Source organism: Carcharhinus amblyrhynchos, chromosome 18 (assembly GCF_965287045.1).
Source record: "Carcharhinus amblyrhynchos chromosome 18, sCarAmb.v2.hapA, whole genome shotgun sequence".
Lineage (NCBI taxonomy): Eukaryota > Metazoa > Chordata > Chondrichthyes > Carcharhiniformes > Carcharhinidae > Carcharhinus > Carcharhinus amblyrhynchos.
The window spans coordinates 56053036-56079587 of record NC_137341.1 but is presented as its reverse complement, the minus strand read 5'-3'; the positions used below and the strand labels follow the sequence as shown (position 1 = coordinate 56079587).

The 26552-nt window shown below is 43.3% G+C and overlaps 1 protein-coding gene across 5 annotated transcripts in view; it reads left to right on the top strand.

The window, feature by feature from the left end:
• Nucleotides 1-5844: 5844 nt before the first annotated feature.
• Nucleotides 5845-26552, top strand: part of LOC145355146 (uncharacterized) — a 31651-nt gene continuing 10943 nt past the window's right edge. The window contains exons 1-5 of one of the 5 annotated variants that reach the window (XM_080207066.1): nt 5845-5962; nt 7685-7818; nt 11630-12776; nt 13369-13452; nt 18455-18547. In XM_080207066.1, the coding sequence (XP_080063192.1) occupies nt 11631-12776; nt 13369-13452; nt 18455-18547 (1323 nt within the window). In that variant the 5' untranslated portion in view covers nt 5845-5962; nt 7685-7818; nt 11630. Of the gene's footprint in view, nt 5978-7684; nt 7819-11629; nt 12786-13368; nt 13453-18454; nt 18548-26552 lie in introns of all 5 variants that reach the window. The other 4 variants (XM_080207062.1, XM_080207063.1, XM_080207065.1 and 1 more) reach the window with 4 other exon arrangements.

Below are 26552 nucleotides of genomic sequence, written 5' to 3'. Positions count from 1 at the left end.
AGATTAGCAGGGTATATATGTGTGTTTACAGGGGATAGGCCTCGGTGGGATTGTGTTCGGTGCAGTCCTCTTTTTGCACTGTAGGGACTCTGTGGTTATACTTTCCAGGAACTATAAAGACTTGATCGTGACACTAAAATACTGTTAATACTATAAGCTAATAGAAATCTGAGCTATCTAGAACATAGAACATTACAGCATGGTACAAGCCCTTTGGCCCCTGATGTTGCGCTGACCTGTGAAGCCAATCTAAAGCCCATCTAACCTACACTATTCCAATACCATCCATGTGTTCATCCAATGACCATTTAAATGCCTTTCATGTTGGTGAGTCCACTACTGTTGCAGGCAGAGCATTCCACGTCTTAACTAGTCTCTGAATAAAGAACCTACTTCTGACATCAGTCCTATATCTATCACCCCTCAAGTTAAAGTTGTGTCCCATCTTCTGCAATAGCTTACCGTGGGGAACCTCATCAAAAGCTTTACTGAAACCCATGTACACCACATCAAACTGTTTTACCCTCATCCATCTCTTTGGTCACATTCTCAAAGAACTCAATAAGGTTTGTCTTGCACGACCTGCCCTTCACAAAACCGTGCCGACTATCCCTAATCAAATTATTCCTTTCTAGATGATTATAAATCCTAGCTCTTATAATCCTTTCCGAAACTTTGCCTGCAACAGAAGTAAGGCTCACTGGTCTATAATTACCAGGATTGTCTCTACTCCCCTTCTTGAACAAGGGGACAACATTTGCTATCCTCCAGTCTTCTGGCACTATTCCTATCGACAATGACAACCTGCAGATCAAAGCCAAAGGCTCTGCAGTCTCCTCCCTAGTCTCCCAGAGAATCCTAGGATAAATTCCATCTGGCCCAGGGGACCACTCAGACGAGGCTGTGAGCTAAAAGTTATTAGCTGTGGCAGAGAATAGTTGCTGTGTCTCTCAGGTTCTGAGAGCTGTCCCTAATGCCCCTGATGACAAACCTACATGCCCTCAATAGGATTGGTTCTCAGGTTACCAAAAGATTAAATTTAAATCCAATAGGCTGCTGGTAGCTAAGTGACAATTAAATTGGTTAAAATTCAAAAAGTCTGTTCTGATTCAAATGCCTGAAGCATCTATCTATAAAAGGTCAAACATTTTGTATATGAACATGAAAATAATCATACTATCAAATCTCTCCCCTGCAATCCAACTAGTTTTAAATATTAGTCGCTTTCTATTTTGAACTTACAATTACTTAAGAAACAATATGACAGTGGCACAACAATTGTGTTCTTGTTTATAATCATTTGTGACAGTTTGAGGTTGATTCTATTTTTCTATGGATGTTTGTCGTACAAATGATGCAACAACATTTTCAGTATCAAGTGTGAAAGCAAGGAGCTGGAATTTACTTTTCTTTCTGTTAATGTTTTAAATGATTCTATACCTCCAGAGATAGGTAAAATCTGTTACTTCTGCTTTCAGATTGGTAATCATCCATAACAGTGCACAGTGCCAGGGGCCCAGGTTTAATTTCTGGCTCAGGTCATTGTGCAGAGTTTATACATTCTCCCCATGTCTGTGTAGGTTTCATCCAGGTCCCTCGGTTTCCTCCCACTCTCCAAAAGACAAGCTGCTTAGAATTTAGCACGGCTAATGCATCTTTCTGTGTACCTGAACAGACACCGGAGTGTGGCGACTCAGCGATTTTCACAGTAACTTCATTGCAGTGTAGGCAATAGAAGCCGACTTGTGACACAAATAAACTTTAAATCTTTATGTTGGAATTAAAGCTGAGCATTTTTTTTGAAACGTCATTTATTTAAAGAAGTATTCCTGCATTGAAAGTATTTTTACTCCAGTATTAACTTATAATTTGTAGAAGCCTCAATACAACAAAATACTTTCTCCCAATGACACAAAAACAGAAAACACTCAACACCAATAAACATGGCAAAATTGTTCTTGATGTCATGTCCAGTTTTAAAAAGTAGCTGACTTTGAACAGTCACCAGGCATAGCCTACAGTGGATATTTTCTTCACCTCATCTAGGTGTATAGGGATCTAGGTGTATGTGTACATAGATCCCTGAAAGTTGGGATCAAGTAGATAGGGTTGTTAGGAAGGCATACGGTGTCTTGGCGTTTATTGGTAGGGGGATTGAATTTAGGAGTCGCAGCGTCATGTTGCAACTGTACAAAACTCTGGTGCGTCCGCACTTGGAGTATTGTGTGCAGTTCTGGTCCCCACATTATAGGAGGATGTGGAGGCTTTGGAGAGGGTGCAGAGGAGGTTTACCAGGATGTTGCCTGGTATGGAGGGGAGGTCCTATGAGGAGAGACTGAGGGATTTGAAGTTGTTTTCGTTAGAAAGAAGGCAGCTGCGAGGGGACCTTATTGAAACATATAAGACAATTGGAGGTTTAGATAGGGTGGACAGTGATAGCCTTTTTCCTCAGATGGAGAAAGCTAGCACGAGGGGGCATAGCTTTAAATTAAGGGGTGGTAGTTATAGGACGGATGTCAGGGGGTAGGTTCTTTACCCAGAGGGTGGTGAGGGATTGGAATGCCCTGCCTGCTGCAGTTGTAAATGCGCCTAGTTTGGGGGCGTTTAAGAGATCCGTGGATAGGTTTATGGATGGAAAGGTTTGGTTTAGATTAGAGGGTCATTGTTTTTAACTGGTCGGCGCAACATCGTGGGGGTGTTAGCGCGGATAGAGGATTGGTTGTCAAATAGGAGGCAGAGAGTGGGGTCAATGGGTGCTATTCGGATTGGCGGATGGTGACTAGTGGAGTGCCCCAGGGGTCGGTGCTGGGGCCTCAGCTTTTTACCATTTATATAGATGATCTGGAGGAGGGAACCGAGTGTAGAGTGTCGAAATTTGCTGATGACACCAAGATTGGGGGAACGGCAAATTGTGCGGAGGGTGTGGAGAGTCTGCAGAAGATCTAGATAGGCTGGGCGAATGGGCCAGGAAATGGCAAATGGAATTTAATGTTGGCAAGTGTGAGGTGGTCCGCTTTGGTAGGAAGAATGGTAGGAAGGACTATTACTTACGGGGCGAAAAACTGCAGCAGGCGACGGTGCAGAGGGACCTCGGGGTCCTTGTGCATGAGTCGCAAAAACCCAGCTTGCAGGTGCAACAGGTGGTCAGGAAGGCGAATGGGATGCTGGCCTTCATCGCGAGGGGGATTGAATATAAAAGTAGGGAGGTCTTGCTGCAGCTGTATAGGGCATTGGTGAGGCCGCAACTGGAGTACTGTGTGCATTTTTGGGCGCCGCACCTGCGCAAAGATATTTTGGCCTTGGAGGGAGTGCAGAGGAGGTTTACTAGGCTGATACCGGAGTTGAGGGGGTTGAGCTATGAGGAGAGGCTGAATAAACTGGGCTTGTACTCGTTAGAGTTTAGAAGAATGAAAGGAGATCTCATTGAGACGTATAAGATGATGAATGGGATGGATAGGATAGAGGTGGAGAGACTCTTCCCGCTCAAAAAAGACAGTAGGACTAGGGGGCACAGCCTCAAGATAAAAGGGGGGCGGTTTAGAATGGAGTTGAGGAGGAACTTCTTCACTCAAAGGGTGGTGAATCTCTGGAATTCTCTGCCCGTTGAAGTGGTGGAGGCTGCCTCGCTAAATATTTTTAAGACGCGGGTTGATGGGTTTTTGATAGGAGAGGGGATTAAGGGTTATGGGGAGAGGGCGGGAAAGTGGAACTGAGCCACGACAGATCAGCCATGATCTTATTGAATGGCGGGGCAGGCTCGAAGGGCTGGATGGCCTACTCCTGCTCCTATTTCTTATGTTCTTATGTAATGTTCTATGTTCACCTGGAGAATTAAGAACAAAGAAAATTACAGCACAGGAACAGGCACTTCAGCCCTCCAAGCCTGCACCGACCATGCTGCCTGACTTAACCAAAACCCCCTACACTTCCGGGGACCATATTCCTCTGTTCCCATCTCATTTATGTACTTGTCAAGACGCCCCTTAAAAGTCACTACCTTATCTGCTTCCACTACCTCCACCAGCAACAAGTACCAAGGACCCATCACTCTCTGTGTTTAAAAAAAAAATCTGCCTCATACATCTCTTTTAAACCTTGCCCCTTGCACCTTAAATCCATGACTCCTAGTAATTGACTCTTCCTCCCTGGGAAAATGCTTCTGACTATCCACTCTTCCATACCTCTCATAATCTTGTAGACTTCTATCAGGTTCGCCCTCAACCTCTGTCACTTCAGGGAGAACAAACCAAGCTTCTCTAACTTCTCCTTATAGCTAATGCCCTCCATACAGGCAACATCCTGGTAAATCTTTTCTGTACCCTCTCCAAAGCACCCACACCCTTCTGGTAGTGTGCCGACCAGAATTGAACACTATATTCCAAGTGCGGCCTAACTTAGGTTCTGTAAAGCTGCAACGTGACTTGCCAATTTTTAAACTCAATACCCCGGGCGATGAAAGTAAGCATGCCGTATGCCTTCTTGACCACCTTCTCCACCTGCATTGCCACTTTCAGTAATATGTGTACCTGTACACCCAGATCCCTTTGCCTATCAATGCTCTTAAAAGCGCTGCCATTTACTGTATATTTCCTATCTGTATTAGTCCTTCCAAAATGCATTACCTCACATTTGTCCGGATTAAACTCCATCTGCCATCTCTCTGTTCAAGTCTCCAACTGATCTACATCCTACTGTATCCCCTGATGGTCCTCATTGCTATCTGCAAGTCCACCAAGCTTTGTGTCGTCCGCAAACTTACTAATCAGTCCAGTTACATTTTCCTCCAAATCATTTATATATATTACAAACAGCAAAGGCCCCAGCACTGATCCCTGAGGAACACCTCTTGTCACAGCCCTCCATTCAGAAATGCACCCTTCCATCTTCTTGTTTCTATAACACAGTGAATCATGCCTTTCTGAGGAACCACCTGATATATTCTCTAAGGGCGCCAAAAGGTGATATTCGGTGACTGGCCGAGAAGCATATAGCGGGTTGTAACTTTGCCTCCTTATGACCACTACCACCTGAGACTGCCAGCAGAAGATAGGTGGTATTGTTGGAGTAGTGTGAGGGGCAGAAATTGCTTAGCTGTGGTTATCTTGGCGTTCTAGACCACAGTGAATTGCGCCTGACCGATGGTCGTGCAGGGTCTGCAGCCTCATCCTGGCAGATGTGGTATTGCAGGGAAGTTGACTGGCCAAGAACTGCCAAACATACTTCTGAGCCTGTAAACCTGGTAATTCAAAGCAACTTTGCGACAGGTGTCTGACTTGTCCCGGGGATAGTTGGTGATATGCATTCGACCATCGAAAGGATGCGGATTGCGCCTATCAAGGCTACAGAAGCAAAACTGTGATCTCCAGCTCATACATTTGGCTTCAAGGGAAGTTGTAATTACCATACCTGGTACGATGAAATGAATGGTCGTCCGTGCTCCGTCGCATTTGTGTAATCACTAGCCAGATGAAGATGAGCAGGAGCAGGTTCACGGGAACCTCAGAGATTTACCTATGACAAATAGTCTCCCGTGCCCTGAAGGGTCGGGCATGGTTAGACTGCGAGCAGTACTACTCCCGGGTTGTGTGAGTGGTTATCATGTTATTGTTAGGATGTCAGAACTATTGTGTTGCTTATTATATTGTTGTGGTTTTACTTTAATAAACACTACTAAGTTTTCGCATGATGATTCATGGGGTAAATGTCTCCGGACAATCGAGCAATAACTAACCGTCCTGGCTCTGTTCTTGGTGATCTGATTCAGCCTGTTTGTGCGCAACTCTGTGGTTGAGGCCATATTGTACAAGAGATCAACCCCCTGTTTCCACCTTTTACCTTAGGGCTGTGGTACCATCTGGTGGATGTCGCTCTGATTCCTTTCAGAAATGCATAACACTGTCAACGAGCGACATTAAAACTCAAATAAGACATCGGTGGAGTGTCTCTCAAAGTCGGGTTTCAGGTCTGAGAACTTCTGGTATGTCTAGGGCTCTGGTGCAAGCACAGAGCGACTGAGAGGCTGCTGGCAGTTGATACTCAGACTAGCCTGGAAGCAGTCGTTGTCTGAGTATAGACTTCATAGTGCAGCCTGGCAAATGCCATGCAGTGCAGTCTCAGGTGAACTGATTGAGTGGCTGGGGGGGGTGAGCAGTCACTGGGGCAGGTTAGTTTGGAGCTGCTGTTGACGGAAATCAAAAGGCTACATCCTTGATGGAGAAAATCTGAAATCCTTAATGCAGTCACCGAGGACTTTTGCAACTCAGTGGGTTGCTGAGAAATTTCTGGGATCTGTCCTGGTTATCTCTGTATTTAGTGTGCCCTCTGTGGTGTCTTCGATAACAGTTTCCCTGTCAATTCATGTTGACCTCATTAATTCTGGATGTTAGTGTATTCAATAGTATTTACTTTTTGCTTTATTGCCCCTTGTGCAGTAAAAAAATCTTCTGTTTGTTTAAAACTTTGGAATCTTGTGCTTTATTCACTTAGTAAATACCTGGTATTTCAAATTCTGTCTCCTTTAACCAAAAGTTACTGGTCCCTAACAATTACTGGATGAGCTAAATATTTTTTCTCTTTAAAAAGAACTATTTTTCTTCTGATTTGTTATTGATATGAAATGTGTTCCTCATCATGATGATTTTCATCCCTTTCCACCTTCCCCCAATGTGCTTTTTGTCAAGTGTATTTAAGAATTCAAGACAAAAGATTGATTTGCTCATCGAGACAATATATTTGCATGCATCAAGGAGATATATTCAGGGAAATGAATTCTTGTAGTCCACATTTACTTTATGAAGTAAATCTGGAATAAACCCTTCAGATCATTGACAGTGTCAGTTTGACTCATTGGTTTCTTTAGGTCTGTGCTACAAGGTATGTTCCAAGCTCCACCCCAGGGTTGAGCCACATGAAGCAGATTAACATTTTAGTGCAGTAGCCCCTGCAGGATTTCTTTATTAGTGGAGATGTTAGTCTTTGAAAATTTAGACTGGTCCCATCTGCCTGTTTCTGCTACTATTAAAGATTTCACAATACTGCTTGAAAGACAGGAGGTTCACCCTGTGGGAAGTTGGCATTTTGAGGCATCTTGTCTGTCTGTCTCTCTCTCTCTCTCTCCCCCCTCCCCCCCCCCCCCCCCCCACACACACACACACACACACACACACACACACACACACACACACACAAGCCCGAGCTTATCAATGATACTATAATAGGCTTCAGATGCTGCTCCTTTTATAATGAGGTAACTGCAGAGTCAGCATCCAAATCAGGCTGCTGTTAGATTTAGAATCCAAAACCCCAAATCATAGTCAGGCTTTCTAGTTCTCTCTCATATCCATCTCCTTCTTCATTTCTTAAGACATAAATACATTGCCATTGTCATTAATCTTTCCCCATCAGAATTTGCAATAATTAATAACATTTAGAAAATATAATTAACTATGTGGTCTCCTGCCAAAAGAACCAGTAACTTACATCACTGAAATTGGATTGGAACCTTTTAATCATCTGTACTCTCGCAAAATTCAGCGTTTATTTTGTTTTTATATATTTGAAATAAAGACCAGGTCTTTGAAACTCTATTGAAAGCTTTCTGTAAGCCCTCAGAACAGAAATCAATGTGAGCGGCTCTGTACTGATTCATTACTTGTTCAGCATCAAATTACCTTTCTTTTCTCAGAATGCTGAGTCCGTGTTTCACTAAGCCAGCGGAAGAAAATGCTTATCTTTGTGTTCCCTGTTTAACTCCATCCTGCCCAACATGAGATAATGTCAGAAGTGTGTAGAACAGAATAGAATTGACGTAGGGAGGAGGTGAGGAAGTTATGATCGTGTATATGTTGCCTTATTATATTTTCATTAGCTATTTTCATCCAGATTTGCATGCTGGTTCAATAGATTATATGAAGTGTAATCCAGTTGCATAAGACATTTACTGTCTATCATACATGTAAAATTGTTTATTTTGGCAGATTTAAGTGAAAATGTAAACATGTTGTATACTTTCACAGCATAGTTTAACCATTAGTTTAGTTTGTGCTTGGAAAGTTCAGATATTTGTTTATTTATAGAGTCATCGAAACATCTAACACAGAAGGACATTCAGCCCATCAAAGTCTATGTTCACCTTTTAGGAGAGCATTCAATTAGTCCGATTCCCACTTTCCTTGTCATCCTTTACTATTTTCAAAGTTTTTAAAATATATTTTTTCATATGATGTGGGTGTCACTGGCAAGGCCAGCATTACTATGGCTTACTATGCCCTTTGGGAGGGCGGTTAAGAGTCCACCACCGCATTTCTGAGAGTCTGGAATCACATGTAAAGGATGGCAGACTTCCTTCCCCAAAGGAATTGTCATTAAAAAAAACTGGTTCTTCGATGAACAATAGCTTCGTGGTCACCATTACTGAAACAAGCTTTTAATCCCAGATATTATTAAATCAGTTTAAATTCTGCCAGCTGTTATGGTGGGATTTGAACCCATGTCCCACAGAGCAATAGCCTGGGCTTCTGGATTATTAGTTCAGTCACATTACCACTAGATCTGCCCCATTGCATATTCAAATTTCTTTTGAAATGAACCAACTCAATTTGCTTCCACTACACTTCCAGGAAGTATTTTCCAGATTGTAGCAGTTTCTTGTTTTTCATCTGGATTGTTTCCCTGATAATCTGCAATCTTGTGTCTTCTAGAACATTACAGCGCAGTACAGGCCCTTCGGCCCTCGATGGTTTCACAGGTCGACGCAACAATCTAAAGCCCATCTAACCTACACTATTCCAATATCATCCATATGTGTATCCAATGACCATTTGAATGCCCTTAAAGTTGCCGAGTCCACTACTGCTGCAGGCAGGGCATTCCACACCCTTACTACTCTCTGAGTAAAGAATCTACCTCTGACACCTGTCCTATATCTATCACCCCTCAATTTAAAGCTATGTCCTCTTGTGCTAGCCATCTCTATCCAAGGAAAAAGGCTCTCGCTGTCCACCCTATCTAATCCTCTGATCATCTTATATGCCTCTATTAAGTGACCTCTTAACCTTCTTCTCTCTTACGAAAACAGCCTCAAGTCCCTCCTCATAAGATCTTCCCACCATACCAGGCAACATCCTGGTAAATCTCCTCTGCACCCTTTCTGACGTTTCCACATCCTTTCTATATTGCGGCAACCAGAACTGTACGCAGTACTTCAAGTGCAGCTGCAACATAAATTTTCTGGTTACTCTGTTGAAACCTCTTTTGAACACTTTTAGTAAATCTCCCCCTTTGGTCTAAGAAGAACAATCCCAGCTTCTCTCTCATATCTCTGCTGAAGTGAGGTTCTTCATCACTAATATCATATTGGCAAATCTCTGAACTTCTCAAAGGCCTTGATGAGCTTCCTAAATGAATTGCACACGTTACTGCAGCTGAATTCTGGGGAAGTGCCGGAAGATTGGAAAACGGCTAATGTTACGCCGTTGTTTAAGAAGGGTGCCAGGCAAAAGGCGGGGAATTATAGGCCGGTTAGTTTAACGTCAGTGGTAGGTAAAATGTTAGAATCCGTCATTAAGCAGGAAATTGCGAGGCATCTTGAAGGGAATTGCTTGATAGGGCGGACGCAACACGGTTTCATTAAAGGGAAGTCGTGTTTGACAAATTTACTGGAGTTCTATGAGGATGTGTCTAGGGCAGTGGATAGAGGAGAGCCGGTGGATGTGGTCTTTCTGGATTTTCAGAAGGCGTTTGACAAGGTACCTCACAAGAGGTTATTGCAAAAGGTCAGGGGACATGGAGTTGGGGGTAGGGTGTTAGCGTGGATAGAGGATTGGTTGTCAAATAGGAGGCAGAGAGTGGGGGTCAATGGGTGCTATTCGGATTGGCGGATGGTGACTAGTGGGGTGCCCCAGGGGTCGGTGCTGGGGCCTCAGCTATTTACCATTTATATAGATGATCTGGAGGAGGGAACCGAGTGCAGGGTGTCGAAATTTGCTGATGACACCAAGATTGGGGGAACGGCAAATTGTGCGGAGGGTGTGGAGAGTCTGCAGAAGGATCTAGATAGGCTGGGCGAATGGGCCAGGAAATGGCAAATGGAATTTAATGTTGGCAAGTGTGAGGTGGTCCACTTTGGTAGGAAGAATGGTAGGAAGGACTATTACTTACGTGGCGAAAAACTGCAGCAGGCGACGGTGCAGAGGGACCTCGGGGTCCTTGTGCATGAGTCGCAAAAACCCAGCTTGCAGGTGCAGCAGGTGGTCAGGAAGGCGAATGGGATGCTGGCCTTCATAGCGAGGGGGATTGAATATAAAAGTAGGGAGGTCTTGCTGCAGCTGTATAGGGCATTGGTGAGGCCGCAGCTGGAGTACTGTGTGCAGTTTTGGGCGCCGCACCTGCGCAAGGATATTTTGGCCCTGGAGGGAGTGCAGAGGAGGTTTACTAGGCTGATACCGGAGTTGAGGGGATTGAGCTATGAGGAGAGGCTGAATAAACTAGGCTTGTACTCGTTAGAGTTTAGAAGAATGAGGGGAGATCTCATTGAGACGTATAAGATGATGAATGGGATGGATAGGATAGAGGTGGAGAGACTCTTCCCGCTCAAAAAAGACAGTAGGACTAGGGGGCACAGCCTCAAGATAAAGGGGAGGCGGTTTAGAACGGAGTTGAGGAGGAACTTCTTCACTCAAAGGGTGGTGAATCTCTGGAATTCTCTGCCCGTTGAAGTGGTGGAGGCTGCCTCGCTAAATATTTTTAAGAAGCGGGTTGATGGGTTTTTGATAAGAGAAGGGATTAAGGGTTATGGGGAGAGGGCGGGAAAGTGGAACTGAGCCACGACAGATCAGCCATGATCTTATTGAATGGCGGGGCAGGCTCGAAGGGCTAGATGGCCTACTCCTGCTCCTATTTCTTATGTTCTTATGAACCTTCACCGGTAACTTAGAAAGTTTTAACCATCATTTCCTTAGTTTTGTACTCTATGCCTCTATTTATAAGTATGCTTTTTATTAGCAGCCTCCTTGCTGTCCCAGCTTCAAAGATTTGTGCATGTGAGGCCCCAGCTTTCTCCCTTTCCTGCACCCACTTGATATCACACCATTGAATTGCCCCTCATTTTCCCATCCAAAATGCAACACGTCACACTATTTAAAGATAATTTAATGACAGGATGTTTGGGATTTGGTCACTAAATATTTTTCATTTCCTTGCTCAGCCAATAAGGCGAGATTAGATACATTTTTATTAAATGTAAACGGTGAAGAGATTTTTTTCTTCTTTGGGCCTTTGGTAAATCTAATGAAATCCTATTGGTGACTGACTCTTGCATTTCCACAAGTGCAATCAGCTAGGGAAAGGTTAAATTGTTTCTGGAAAATAGTAATCAAAGGTGTTTTAATGCAGTGATAATTGTTAATGATGTAGAAATTATTGAGTTCTTTACAATACACAGAGTTCAGTGAGCAAAAGACATCTGATATTGGAAACCCAGTGCAAGTTATATAAATAACATAAGAATGAAATACATGCTTTTATCTAAATAATTAAGTTATTCTTGAACATAATATTTAATTTGTTTATCTGATTTATTGAATATGTTGATGAAATGGATGGCACTAATATTTTTTCCAACTTTTTTTAGAATGTTCAAAAGTGACATTGAAGCAACTCATTCAAAATCAGTAAAGAGTAAAAAGCAGATTGAAATAAACATTATTGTCAACCAAAACAAAGAATATGAGGGAAAAAACAAGTTTAAAAGAGGAAAAAAGAAACGGAGAAAGGCTGAAATGAGAGAGATTGCGATGGAAGCCAGTGATGCTGATGCGAGCCATGATCCAAAGAGAGCAAAGAGAAAGAAAAGCAAATCTAAAAGGTCAGACGTTGGAAAAGAGGAACAAGACACCAAGATTGAGAAAAAAATGTCAAAGAAGAGTCCACGAGAAAGTGAAATTGATAAAGAGATATTTGATGGTTTGAAAAAGAAAAGAAAAAAGAACGTTAAGCCAGATGATGTTTCTGACCCTGAAAATATTTCAGAGCAATGTAAAAGAAATATCTGTGAGGAGGATCCAAGTGGAGTTCAGGGTGAAAGTGAGGGTAATAAGAAGAAAAAGAGAAAAAACAATGTTAATATGGAAGAAGGATTATTTAAAAATATTAAAACTTCAAATGGGACTCCAGACAAAGTGTGTAAAACGCTAAAAATATCTTGTATTGCTGAAGTCAGTAATGTGAAGAAAAGGAAAAAGAGAAAACGATCTCATTCAGTAGATACCAACATATCTGAAGATGAGAAACCAATGAAGAAACGGAAAAGAGACCGAAATATTGATGAGCCTGAAGCTGGGAGTGACAAAGTGAAAGTAGCAGATTCAAGGAGACAAAAAGATGAACAAAAACTGGACAGTTTGAGCAATACTACAGACAGAACACGTGCAAAAAAGCAAAAGAAAGAAAAGCTGCATACTGAGGAACCAGAAAGAGTACACAAAGGAGAAACCTTGCCAGCGGAGATGATGATGAAAGTGGAGCAAATAGAAAATGAGATGGAATACAGCACTAAATCTGGCAAGAAAAGGAAAAGATTAATTGAAGCTGAGGGGGAAGGAATTGCGATGTTGGACAGAGAGAGACTGAAGCTAGACACAGCTAACAGTGTTGGTAAATTGCAGAACTCCCCTGTGACTACAAAAAGGAAAAAGCAGAAGACCGCATTCAATGTTGGAGAATCTGTAGAAACTGGAACGATTAAAAGGAAAAAGAAAGAGATCTCACCTGGGATACATGTTTGTAAAGTAAACCATAATCCTTTTGTTTAAACTGTAGCATAGTTCTTATAATGCTTTAAATTTGATTTGATTTGATTTATTATTGTCACATGTACTAAAGTACAGTGAAAAGTATTGTTTCTTCAGCGCTATACAGACAAAACATACCAGTCATAGAGAAGGAAACGAGAGTGCAGAATGTAGTGTTACAGTCATAGCGAGAGTGTAGAGAAAGATCAACTTAATGCAAGGTAAGTCTATCCAAAAGTCTGACAGCAGCAGGGAAGAAGCAGTTCTTGAGTTGGTTGGTATGTGACCTCAGACTTTTGTATCTTTTTCCCGATGAAAGAAGGTGAAAGAGAGAATGTCCGGAGTGCGTGGGTTCCTTAATTATGCTGACTGCTTTTCCGAGGCAGTGGGAAGTGTAGACAGAGTCAATGGATGGGAGGCTGGTTAAATCTGCAGTAATGTGATGTTAAGCCATGCAACAGTGACGCTTCTGAGCATTGTTTCTGCTGACAGGAAACAGATTAACAATCAGTTATTTATTTTAATATAGAATTAGTTATGTATAAGTATAATCAAGTGTAACTGAATTTTCTTTTCTCAGATAAAAGAGGAATTATGCGACGATGATGATTTGCTGATTATGTCTGAAAAGAAAGGGAATATCTTTGAAGTGAAAATAGACAAGGTACACAATACATTTAGTTGTCTGTTATTCAGCTCTGTCCAGCAAAGTGGTTAGTGGTCAAGGAAGATAGCTAACTTTGAATAATGATGTGGAGGTGCCAGCGTTTGAATGGGGTGAGCACAATAAGAAGCTTCACAACACCAGGTTAAAGTCCAGCAGGTACATTTGGAATCACGAGCTCTCGGAGTGCTGCTCCTTCATCAGATGAATGGAGTCATGGTGATTTCCCTCTGGAACAGTGCAATCATTCCCACTCCCCTTGCAGCCTTATTTTCTTGAAGTACCCATCCAAGTTCCTTTTGAAATCATTGACTATTTCTGCATCCACCAGTTTTGTAGGCAGCAAGTTTCAGATCATTACCACTCATGTTTAAAAAGATACTTCTTCACATTCCACTTGCATATCTTATCCAAAATCTTGAATCTGTGTCTCTTAGTCCTTACCCACTCAACTAAGGGAATGGTTTTGCCTTGTCTAGCTCACCTAAGCCTGTCCAAATCTTGTACACCCCTATCAAATCTACCTCAGTTTCCTTTGCCCCAAAGAAAGCAACCCCAACTTATTTAATGTAATCTAACTAAAGTCTCATATCGCTGGAGCTTTAATTAAATCTCTTGTGTAGCTTCCCGTGCATACTATGGGTGACCAGAACTAGATGCAACACACTAGTTAGGGCCAAATCAAAACTTTCTAAGGTTTGGCATTGGTTCACTGCTTTTGTACTCAATGCTTCTATTTATTCAGCCCAAGATCCCACGTGCTTTGCTAACCACTCCCCCACTATGTCCTGCCACATTCAAAAATTTATGCACATGCACCCTCAGGTTCAGAACTCTTGTTGTTAAGTTTACATTACCTCACCCCATCCATTCTACCAAAATGCTTCATTTCACACTTTTCTGCAATAAATTTCATATATTGAATGATGATTAATTATCTACCCACCAATCTATTTCCTGTTGCTGACAGCTCGTATCACATATGTACCTATAAATAAAGTGTAAATGTATAACCCCCATGGGTGCCATCATCAGAGAATTGTAATAACAATTGGAGGCATATCTGTGGATGCTGAATATAAAGATGAGAGAATCTCCTATGATTGTTGTAAATGACCATGACCTACCATGTCAGAGCTCATGAATGAATTATTTAGATAGGTTTTGCCATCCTAGCATCACCTTTAAGAGGAGGAAGGAATTGGGGTTAATTGGACAGGGTGAAGGTGTGGGAACAAATGAAGGTATTGACACACAGCGTCTTGCAAATTCTGAGTCCTGAAGCAATTTTGAAGTAAACACAACAGCCAATTTGTGCATAGGAAGAGTCTGCAAAAAGCAATTGTGAAAACTGAGCAGATCACCTGTTTTTATCATGTTAGTTGACTATTAAAGTTGCACAGAATATAGAAAGAGGTCCCCAGTCTTCTCATTTATATTAACTAGTTTGTGTAGAACGGGACATTCCCTCGGAGTATCGGCCTAGATTCTGTCCATGAAGTTATAACCATCTGACTCTCGCAAGTGCTACCACTGTGCTAATGCTGATATTTAAGAAATGAGTAGTTTTACCTGTCAAAGAGAGAAGCTGATCTTATTCTGCAGAACAACTCTGTTTTATGACAAAATGTCATATTTTAATCTGCAAAGTTCTACAAATTTATGTACCACAAAAAAATGAAAATCATTTCTAAGACATGTAATGAATTTAACTGAATTGAGCTGTTACTGTTTCCTTTTCAGTCACTTGGTAATCAAACAACAATGATCTAAAAATCAAAACACTTTGTGGGGTGGAGGGAGTGATTTTAACCGACCCTGCCCAACAGGAACTGGTCAGCTGCACAGTTAAAATTGCCACTCCAAACCTACGACCCCATTCGTACGCGCCGCCGTTATATCCACACTTGTTTCGACAATCACAATGATCGTCTGAGATGGGGAGCTGCCAGTAAACACAGTCAAATTGGAATCTATCACATCATTTAAGATCCAGATGTGTTTTTTAACTAGAAAATTGGTATTCCTGCCCAACCTGCAAAGTAAAATCTAGTTAGGTATATTTTGGACAATTACTGGAACATGCACTCCGTTTGCACAATAGCACGTGTCAGAGCAGCTTTCTCGAAAGTCAACCTATGGAAAGAGACTGACCCGGATGGGGTACCTGGATATACACTCAGATACTGTGCGGATCAGCTTGGGGGGGGGCGGTATTCACGGACATCTTCAACCTCTCTTTACAGAGGTACTTATCTGCTTCAAGAAGACCACCGTCATTCCGTTGCCAAAGAAAAGCCAAGCAACATGCCTTAATGACTATTATCAAGTGGCTCTGATATCCACCATTATGAAGTGCTTCAAAAGGCTAGTCATGGCACGAATCAATTCCAGCCTCCTAGATTATCTGGATCCACTACAGTTTGCCTATTGCTGCAACAGGTCCACAGCATACGCCATCTCCTTGGCCCTGCACGCAACCCTAGAACACCTATGTCAGACTCCTATTTATTGACTACTGCTCAGCCTTCAACACCATTATTCCTACAAAACTCATTTCCAAACTTTGTGGCCTAGGGCTCAGCTCCTCCCTCTGCAACTGGATCCTGAATTTCCAAACCCACGGATCGCAATAGTAAGGATAGGCAACAACATCTTCTCCATGATCATCCTCAATACCAGTGCCCCATAAGGCTGTGTTCTCAGCCCCCTACTATACTCCTTATACACCTATGACTGTGGCCAAATTCCCCTTCAACTTGATTTTCAAGTTTATTGGATGACACCACCGTAGTGGGTTGGATCTCAAACAATGGAGTACAGAAAAGAGAGAGGAACTGATGCAGCGACAATAATTTGTCAATGTCAGCAAAACGAAGGAGATACTCATCGACTTCAGGAAGTGAAGTAGAGGGCTTCCCCCGGTCTACATCAATGGGGGTAAAGTAGAAATGGTCAAAAACTTCATGTTTTTAGATGTCAAGTTCACTAAAAACCTGTTCTGGTTCCCCATGCCGTTACTATATTTAAGAAAGTCCACTACTTTCTCAGAAGACTAAGAAAAGTTGGCATGTCCACTACGACTCTCTCCAACACTTATTGATGCGCCATAGAAAACATTCTTTCTGGCTGTATCACAATTTGGTATGGGCTCCTGCTCAGCCCAAGACTGCAAGGAACTACAAAGAGTCGTGAACGTAGTCCAGTCCATCACTCAAACCAGTCTCCCATACATTGACTCTGTCTACACTTCCCACTGCCTCAGGAAAAGCAGCCAGCATAATGAAGGACTTCACGCACCCTGGATATACACTCTTTCACCTTTTGTCAGGAAAAAGATACAAAAGCCTGAGGACATGTACCAACGGACTCAAGAACAGCTTCTTCCCTACTGCCATCAGATTTTTAAATGGACCTACCTTGCATTAAGTTGATCCTTCTCTCTCTCTCTCTCTCTTTCCCCATGTCTGCGAGGGTTTCCTCGCACAGTCCAAAGATGTGTGAATGCTAAACTGCTCCTTAGGATCAGGAAGACTAGCAGGGTAAATGCTGGGGTTATGGGGATAGGGGGCCTTGATTGGATTGTGGTTGGTGCAGGCTTAATGACCAAGTAAGAACATAAGAACTAGGAGCAGGAGACAGCCACCTGGCCCCTTGAGCCTGCTCCGCCATTCAATAAGATCATGGCTGATCTTTTTGTGGACTCAGCTCCACTTACCCACCTGCTCACCATAACCCTTAATTCCTTTACTGTTCAAAAATTTATCTATCCTTGCCTTAAAAACATTCAATGAGGGAGCCTCAACTGCTTCACTGGGCAGGGAATTCCACAGGTTCACAACCCTTTGTGTGAAGAAGTTTCTCCTCAACTCAGTCCTAAATCTGCTTCCCCTTATTTTGAGGCCATGCCCCCTAGTTCTAGTTTCACCTGCCAGTGGAAACAACTTCCCTGCTTCTATCTTATCTATTCCCTTCATAATCTTATATGTTTCTATAAGATCTCCCCTCATTCTTCTGAATTCCAATGAGTATAGCCCCAGTCTACTCAGTCTGTCCTCATAAGCCAACCCCCTCAACTCCGGAATCAACCCAGTGAATCTCCTCTGCACCCCCTCCAGTGCCAGTATATTCAAGTAAGGAGACCAAAACTGTACACAGTAACTCCAGGTGTGGCCTCAGCAGTACCTTATACAGCTGCAACATAACCTTGCTGTTTTTAAACTCCATCCCTCTAGCAATGAAGGACAAAATTCCATTTGTCTTCTTCATTACCTGCAAACCAACTCCTTATGATTCCTGCACAAGGATATGCAAGTCCCTCTGCACAGCAGCATGCTGCAATTTTTTTACCATTTGAATGAAAGTCCATTTTACTGTTGTTCCTAACAAAATGGATAACCTGATATTTACCAACATTGTATTCTATGACCGCCTTCTGTACCGTAGGACTTTATGATTATGAAATGATTAAAAATGAAAGAGTACAGATTGACAGTAATTGGCAAAAGAAGCAAAACCAACATGAGGAAAATCTTTTTAATATGTAAGGCCTGGTGTGGTGAGGTTACGGTCAATCGGAGTATTCACAAGGGGATTGGATGGTCTTCTGAAGGAAGAATGTGCGTGGTTATTGGGGGGACCTGAAGGAAAGGCACTTGATGAGTTGCTCATTCAGAGAGCTGGTGTAGACCTGTTGGGCTGAGTGGCATCCTGTGCTATAACAATTCTGTGATAAGTGCTCCACTTGACAATATTTAATTAGAGGTCCACTTGTGCTTTAACAATTCCAAAGAAGAACATGACATGTTTATTCCATGAAGTCTGCACTATTTTGCACAAAAATTCTAAAACGCCTTAAAGATAAATGTTGTAGTCTGGGTCTATCGCTCTGTAATTGTGACATAATTTGTTTCACACAAACAGGACACTTGAACACTTCCTGAATATTGGATATCATTTACTAAACTTTATCAGATGTTGTTTTAAATTTGATTTACTTTAGGCCAGGCGGCAAGCTTTGCAAGAAGAAATTGACAGAGAATCTGGCAAAACCGGTACTTTAGAAACTAAAGTTTCCCCAGAAATCAAAGCAAGAGTAAGTAAAGAGTTTATGGCTAACATTTATGTTGGAGTATCCTTATGGAAATCAGTATGGCTGGATATTGATACATGGAGTAACGACTGATTAGCTGCACAATCTTGGTTTAAGGTTTAACTTTAGATGAACAAGTTGGTTCAAAGAACTTTGAAAAGCCACTGGAGTTCTGGAGCAATATTTTTTGAAGGTTTAGAGTAAATTATTGGCTGATCATCCGAATGAATTTGAGATGCTGATGTAGGTATAGAAATTGTATACATTTTAAATCTGTGTGTTGCAATTCCTGTGCATTTTTGAAGTCATTAGTCAGGTCACATACAATGTATTTGGTCTTTTAAGACTCTAATTTTAATTATAAAATTAGCTGCAGCAAATTAATTGTTATTTTGCAAATTAAAAATGTTCGTAATTTGAGGTGTGGGCCAAAAATAACCAGCATCAAGTTACTTTGAAAATGACCAATCAATTGACTGCAGTGTTGCCATGGGCAGCTAATCTGGGCAGTTATTTTTATTTTTAAGATGCAGCATGGGGGAGGAGAATTCGACCTCCTTCAGAGAGGCTGCAAGGTCAATGAACTCGTTGTGTTTCCCATCTGAAGCCAGCGACAAGAGGCCAGAATCGGATTGGGGCTAATTTGAATGTTGCCCACAGCTGTGAATATCAGAGTGACAGCTCAATGGTTGTGGAGTCTGGGAAACCATCCAGCTCTGAAGATACTGTTACAGCGGCTCAGAGGGATGTTGGGGTCAGATCCTTTGAAATTCCCCCCTGCTCCTCCTGGACACATGCTGAGTAGACGCCAGAGGTCTTTTTAAAGATGTAGAGTCAGGATTGGGCCATTTACGACTATAAACCCTTTCCACAACTCCATAAGAAAATGGTTGATCTGCAACCTAGCCTATCCTAGAGTCATTAAAAACCCACAGTGCCGAAGGAGCCATTTGGCCCCTCGAGCCTGCAGCAACAATAATCCCAGCAAGGCCCTATCCCCATAATTCGCCGTATTGGAAGTGCTGAGAGGAACAGGTTCGAGTGAGGAGCTGAAGGAAATCAGCATTAGTAAAGAAATGGTTTTGGGGAAATTGATGGGATTGTGTAGGTTAAATGTTAGAATCCGTGATCAAGGAGAAAATAGCGAGGCATCTTGAGGAGAATTGTTTGATAGAGCAGACGCAGCACGGTTTCGTTAAGGGGAAGTCGTGTCTGACAAATCTATTGGAGTTCTGTGAGGATGTGTCTAGGGCGGTGGATAGAGGAGAGCCGGTGGATGTGGTGTTTCTTGATTTTCAGAAAGCGTTTGATAAGGTGCCTCACAAGAGGTTATTACAGAAGGTCAGGGGACATGGAGTTGGGGGTAGGGTGTTCGCGTGGATGGGGGATTGGCTGTCAAATAGGAGGCAGAGAGTGGGGGTCAGTGGGTGCTATTCGGATTGGCGGTTGGTGACTAGTGGAGTGCCCCAGGGGTCGTTGCTGGGGCCTCAGCTATTTACCATTTATATAGATGATCTGGAGGAGGGAACCGAGTGTATGGTGTCGAAATTTGCTGATGACACCAAGATTGGTGGAACGGCAAATTGTGCGGAGGGTGTGGAGAGTCTGCAGAAGGATCTAGATAGGCTGGGCGAATGGGCCAGGAAATGGCAAATGGAATTTAATGTTGGCAAATGTGAGGTGGTCCACTTTGGTAGGAATAATGGTAGGAAGGACTATTACTTACGTGGCGAAAAACTGCAGCATGCGACGGTGCAGAGGGACCTCGGGGTCCTTGTGCATGAGTCGCAAAAACCCAGCCTGCAGGTGCAGCAGGTGGTCAGGAAGGCGAATGGGATGCTGGCCTTCATAGCGAGGGGGATTGAATATAGAAGTAGGGAGGTCTTGCTGCAACTGTACAGGGCCCTGGTGAGGCCGCAGCTGGAGTACTCTGTGCAGTTTTGGTCGCCGCACTTACGCAAGGATATTTTGGCCTTGGAGGGAGTGCAGAGGAGGTTTACTAGGCTGATACCGGAGTTGAGGGGGTTGAACTATGAGGAGAGGCTGAATAAACTAGGCTTGTACTCGTTAGAGTTCAGAAGAATGAGGGGAGATCTCATTGAGACATACAAGATGATGAATGGGATGGATAGGATAGAGGTGGAGAGGCTCTTCCCGCTCAGAAAGGACAGTAGGACTAGAGGGCACAGCCTCAAGATAAAGGGGTGGTGGCTTAGAACAGAGTTGAGGAGGAACTTCTTCACTCAAAGGGTGGTGAATCTCTGGAATTCTCTGCCCGTTGAAGTGGTGGAGGCTGCCTCGCTCAATATATTTAAGACGCGGGTTGATAGGTTTTTGATAGACAAGGGGATTAAGAGTTATGGGGAGAGGGCAGGAATGTGGAACTGAGACACGACAGATCAGCCATGATCTTATTGAATGGCGGGGCAGGCTCGAGGGGCTAGATGGCCTACTCCTGCTCCTATTTCTTATGTTCATCCAGAGTACTTAAGGAAGTGGCCCTGGAAACAGTAGATCCATTGGTGGTTATTTTCCAAAATTCTTTGGACTCTGGAATAGTTCTTATAGATTGGAAGGTAGCCAATGTCAGCTAGCTATTCAAAAAGGGAGGCAGAGAGAAAACAGGGAACTACAGACCAGTGAGCCTAACGTTGATACTGGGGAAGTTGCTAGAGTCCATTATCAAGGATTTCATAACTCAGCATTTGGAAGGCAGTGGGATAAACAGACAAAGTCAGCATGGATTTACAAAAGGGAAATCATACTTGATGAATCTTTTGGAATTCTTTGATATAATTAGTAGAGTTGACTGTGGAGAACGAGTGGACGTACAGTGAAGTGCTGAGGTGACCGTCCTTGATGGAGATGTGTGCGTTCAAGAATGCAACTGATTCTGGAGAGTAGTCCATGGGGGGATTGGGAAGAGATACGCTTAGGGAAGGAGAGATTAGAAAGTTTTAGGCAGGAGCTTTTCGATGTAGGAAACAAGTAAACTGGATCCATCGGGTAAATAGAAATTGCAATCCTGATCTGCCTTTAATTGCAGGGTTTGTCCAATCTCGGTCAGTGTGCAGTTTAAAATGGACGTTAAATCTGAAATACTTACTGGGCAGGGAATTCCACAGATTCACAACCCTTTGTGTGAAGAAGTTCCTCCTCAACTCAGTCCTAAATCTGCTCCCCCTTATTTTGAGGCCATGCCCCCTAGTTCTAGTTTCATCCACCAGTGGAAACAACTTCCCTGCTTCTATCTTATCTATTCCCTTCATAATCTTATATGTTTCTATAAGATCTCCCCTCATTCTTCTGAATTCAATGAGTATAGCCCCAGTCTAGTCAGTCTCTTCTCATAAGCCAACCCTCTCAACTCCAGAATCAACCTAGTGAATCTCCTCTGCACCCCCTCCAGTGCCAGTATATCCTTTCTCAAGTAAGGAGACCAAAACTGTACACAGTATTCCAGGTGTGGCCTCACCAGCACCTTATACAGCTGCAACATAATCTCGCTGTTTTTAAACTCCATCCCTCTGGCAATGAAGGACAAAATTCCATTTTCCTTCTTAATTACCTGCTGTACCTGCAAATCAACTCCTTGAGATTCCTGCACAAGGACACCCAGGTCCTTCTGCACAGCAGCATGCTGCAATTTTTTACCATTTAAATAATAGTCCATTTTGCTGTTATTCCCACCAAAATGGATGAGCTCACATTTACCAACATTGTACTCCATCTGCCAGACCCTCGCCCACTCAAACTATCTATATCCCTTTGCAGACTTTCAGCGTCCACTGCACACTTTGCTCTGCCACCCATCTTAGTGTCATCTTTGAATTTTGACACACTACACCTGGGCCCCAACTCCAAATCATCTACGTAAATCATAAACAATTGTGGTTCCAACACTGATCCCTGAGGCACACCACTAGTCACTGATCGCCAACCAGAAAAACACCCATTTACCCCCACTCTTTGCTTTCTGTTAGTTAACCAGTCCTGTATCCGTGCTAATAGATTATCCATAACATCGTGCACCTTTGTCTTACGTAACAGTTTTTGGTGCAGCACCTTGTCAAATGCCTTCTGGAAATCCAGATACACCACATCCACAGGTTCCTCATTGTTCTCAAAGAATTCCACCAAGTGAATCAAATATAAGAACATAAGAACATAAGAAATAGGAGCAGGAGTAGGCCATCTAGCCCTTCGAGCCTGCCCCGCCATTCAATAAGATCATGGCTGATCTGTCGTGGCTCAGTTCCACATTCCCGCCCTCTCCCCATAACCCTTAATCCCCTCTCTTATCAAAAACCCATCAACCCGCTTCTTAAAAATATTTAGCGAGATAGCCTCCACCACTTCAACGGGCAGAGAATTCCAGAGATTCACCACCCTTTGAGTGAAGAAGTTCTTCCTCAACTCCGTTCTAAACCGCTCCCCCTTTATCTTGAGGCTGTGCCCCCTAGTCCTACTGTCCTTTCTGAGCGGGAAGAGTCTCTCCACCTCTATCCTATCCATCCCATTCATCATCTTATACGTCTCAATGAGATCTCCCCTCATTCTTCTAAACTCTAACGAGTACAAGCCTAGTTTATTCAGCCTCTCCTCATAGCTCAATCCCCTCAACTCCGGCATCAGCCTAGTAAACCTCCTCTGCACTCCCTCCAAGGCCAAAATGTCCTTGTGTAAGTACAGCGCCCAAAACTGCACACAGTACTCCAGCTGCAGCCTCACCAATGCCCTATATAGCCACAGCAAGACCTCCCTACTTTTATATTCAATCTCCCTCGTTATGAAGGCCAGCATCCCATTAGCCTTCCTGACCACCTGCAAGCTGGGTTTTTGCGACTCATGCACAAGGACCCTGAGGTCCCTCTGCACCGTCGCCTGCTGCAGTTTTTCTCCATGTAAGTAATAATCCTTCCTACCATTATTCCTACCAAAGTGGACCACCTTGCACTTGCCAACATTAAATTCCATTTGCCATTTCCTGGCCCATTCGCCCAGCCTATCTAGATCCTTCTGCAGACTCTCCACACCCTCCGCACAATTTGCCTTTCCACCAATCTTGGTGTCATCAGCAAATTTCGACACCATACACTCGGTTCCCTCCTCCAGATCATCTATATAAATGGTAAATAGCTGAGGCCCCAGCACCGACCCCTGAGGCACTCCACTAGTCACCAACCGCCAATCCGAATAGCACCCGTTGACCCTCACTCCCTGCCTCCTATTTGACAACCAATCCTCTATCCGCGCTAACACCCTACCCCCAACTCCATGTCCCCGACCTTCTGCAATTACCTCTTGTGAGGTACCTTGTCAAACGCCTTCTGAAAATCAAGAAACACCACATCCACCGGCTCTCCTCTATCCACCGCCCTAGACACATCCTCATAGAACTCAAGTAAATTTGTCAGACACGACTTCCCCTTAACGAAACCGTGCTGCGTCTGCTCTATCAAGCAATTCCCCTCAAGATGCCTCGCTATCTCCTCCTTGATGACGGATTCTAACATTTTACCTACAACAGACGTTAAACTAACCGGCCTATAATTCCCCGCCTTTTGCCTGGCACCCTTCTTAAACAACGGCGTAACATTAGCCGCTTTCCAATCTTCCGGCACTTCCCCGGAGTCCAGTGACGTCTGGAAAATAACCACCAAGGCATCCACTATCACCTCTGCCATTTCTTTCAGAACCCTCGGATGCATTCCATCCGGTCCTGGGGACTTGTCCACAATCAGCCCCTCCAGTCTGTCGAGCCCTGCCCTTCATGAACCCATGCTGCATCTTACCAATGGGACAATTTATATCCAGATGTCTCGCTATTTCTTCCTTGATGATAGATTCAAGCATTTTCCCTACTACAGAAGCTAAGCTAACCGGCCTATAGTTACCTGCAATTTGTCTACCCCCTTTTTTTAAACAGTGGTGTCACATTTGCTGTTTTCCAACCTGCAGGAATTACCCCAGAGTCCAGTGAATTTTGGTAAATTACCACTAGTGCATTTGCTATTTCTTCCGCCATCTGTTTTAGTACCCTGGGATACATTCCATCAGGACCAGGAGACTTGTCTACATTTAGCCCCATTAACTTGCCCAACAATACCTCTTTCATGATAATGGGGTTATGCTGCAACTATACAGGACCTTGGTGAGACCACATTTGGAATATTGTGTGCAGTTCTGGTTACCTCACTATAAGAAGGATGTGGAAGCATTGGAGAGAGTGCAGAGGAGATTTACCAGAATGCTGCCTGGTTTGGAGGGTAGGTCTTCTGAGGAAAGGTTGAGGGACCTGGGGTTTTTCTCTCCAGAGGAGGATGAGAGGTGATTTAATAGAGGTTCGTAAGATGATGAGGGGGATAGATAGAGTGGATGTGCACAGACTATTTCCTTGGGTGGATGTAGCTGTTACTAGGGGGCGTAACTATAAGGTTCATGGTGGGAGATATAGGAGGGATGTCCGAGGTAGATTCTTCACTCGAGAGTTGTTGGGGTGTGAAATACACTGCCTGCTGTGATAGTGGATTCGGAAACATTAGGAACTTTCAAGTGGTTATTGGATAGGCACATGGAGCACAGCAGAATGATAGGAGTGGGATAGCTTGATCTTGAGTTCGGACATAGCTCAGCACAACATCGAGGGCCAAAGGGCCTGTACTGTGCACTTCCTGTCTGGACTTGAATGCAAACCTAGCTGGCCCTGCAGGGGGGTTGGGGGGCAGGCTGTTTCTGACTGCTTGGTGGAGCAATGGAGCCCAGTGCTTGGTTGATTGTAGTGAATGGGTGCCGGGTTTCGGTGTTCAGGCTTGTGGGGCCCCTCATGTTGTAAGGCTGGAGATTGGCCAGGTTTCCAAATGAGCCATTGATTTGGGGAGAGGGGTTGTTGAGTGTGGGAGTTTGGGGGAGGGGTGCTGGGTGTGTGTGTGTGTATGGGGCAAGGTTGGGAGGGGCTGGGTGGGTGTACAGTTTGGGGAAGGGGTTGGATTTGGGGAGGGGGTTTTGCTTCATGTGTATAAAGCCCTTGTTCTGTTATTAATGTTACGATTCAATTAGGGGTGATTAACATTTAAAGAGAAATCCAAGCATCCCATTTTAACCAATAGATACCGAGCAGGATTTCACCGCTTCTAGCCAAAAACAAACTGTCTTGTTAGATTTGTTTCTGTACAATATAAGCACTGTTGACAATATGGTTTATAACTTTGTATGTTATGCACTCTGGTTTATCTCTTACTTTCCCAAGAATTCTCTTATAAACTATATTAGTCTTAAAAGTCATTTACATCTGTAAGGATCACCTCTGGAGAATTCTACTCCACTATTGTTATTCTCAGAGGTAAAACTTTAATTTACCATTCTTTGACTGTGGATACCCAGTACCTTGTTCTGGTTACTTTCCAATACTTCTAAGCAACTTCAGCTGATTATCTTCTTTTGCAATAAGACGATATTAGGATCACTGTAGATTCACCCACCAGCTTCAGACAGGGCAGTTTCCCAGCTTCCACATCCTCATAAGATTCAAAATAAGATTAAACTTTGCCCGTAGTCCACATAGTCAATTATGAAATTAGTGTTTTACTCTGCTTAAAATGCAGGTCTCTCTAACTGTTGTTTATTCTGGCTAACTTGGCTTGGTGAGTTGCAAGCCATATGAGGTCCAAACTGCAATAAAAACCCTTCTCTGAATACCCAGATAAATTGAAACCAGAGAACCCTCCTAAGCTCCACCCATCTACGCAATGGCCAAGTCTGCTCTGAAGCTAATTACCCCTAAATTACAATTTCTCCGTCTCAGTGAGACCATCTGCTGTTATTTAGCTTTTATCATGTCTAATCAGTGTAGAGGATACCCGATCCTCTACACTGGTAGAGAATCCCACCCTCCCACCTCCTCTAACCTAAATTATAAGTGTGGGAAAGTTTTTTTTTGTTTTTTTCTGCTGGTAATTGTTTCAGGGATGGCAGTTCAGGCAGTAAGCTGCATCTCCTGTGGGATGTA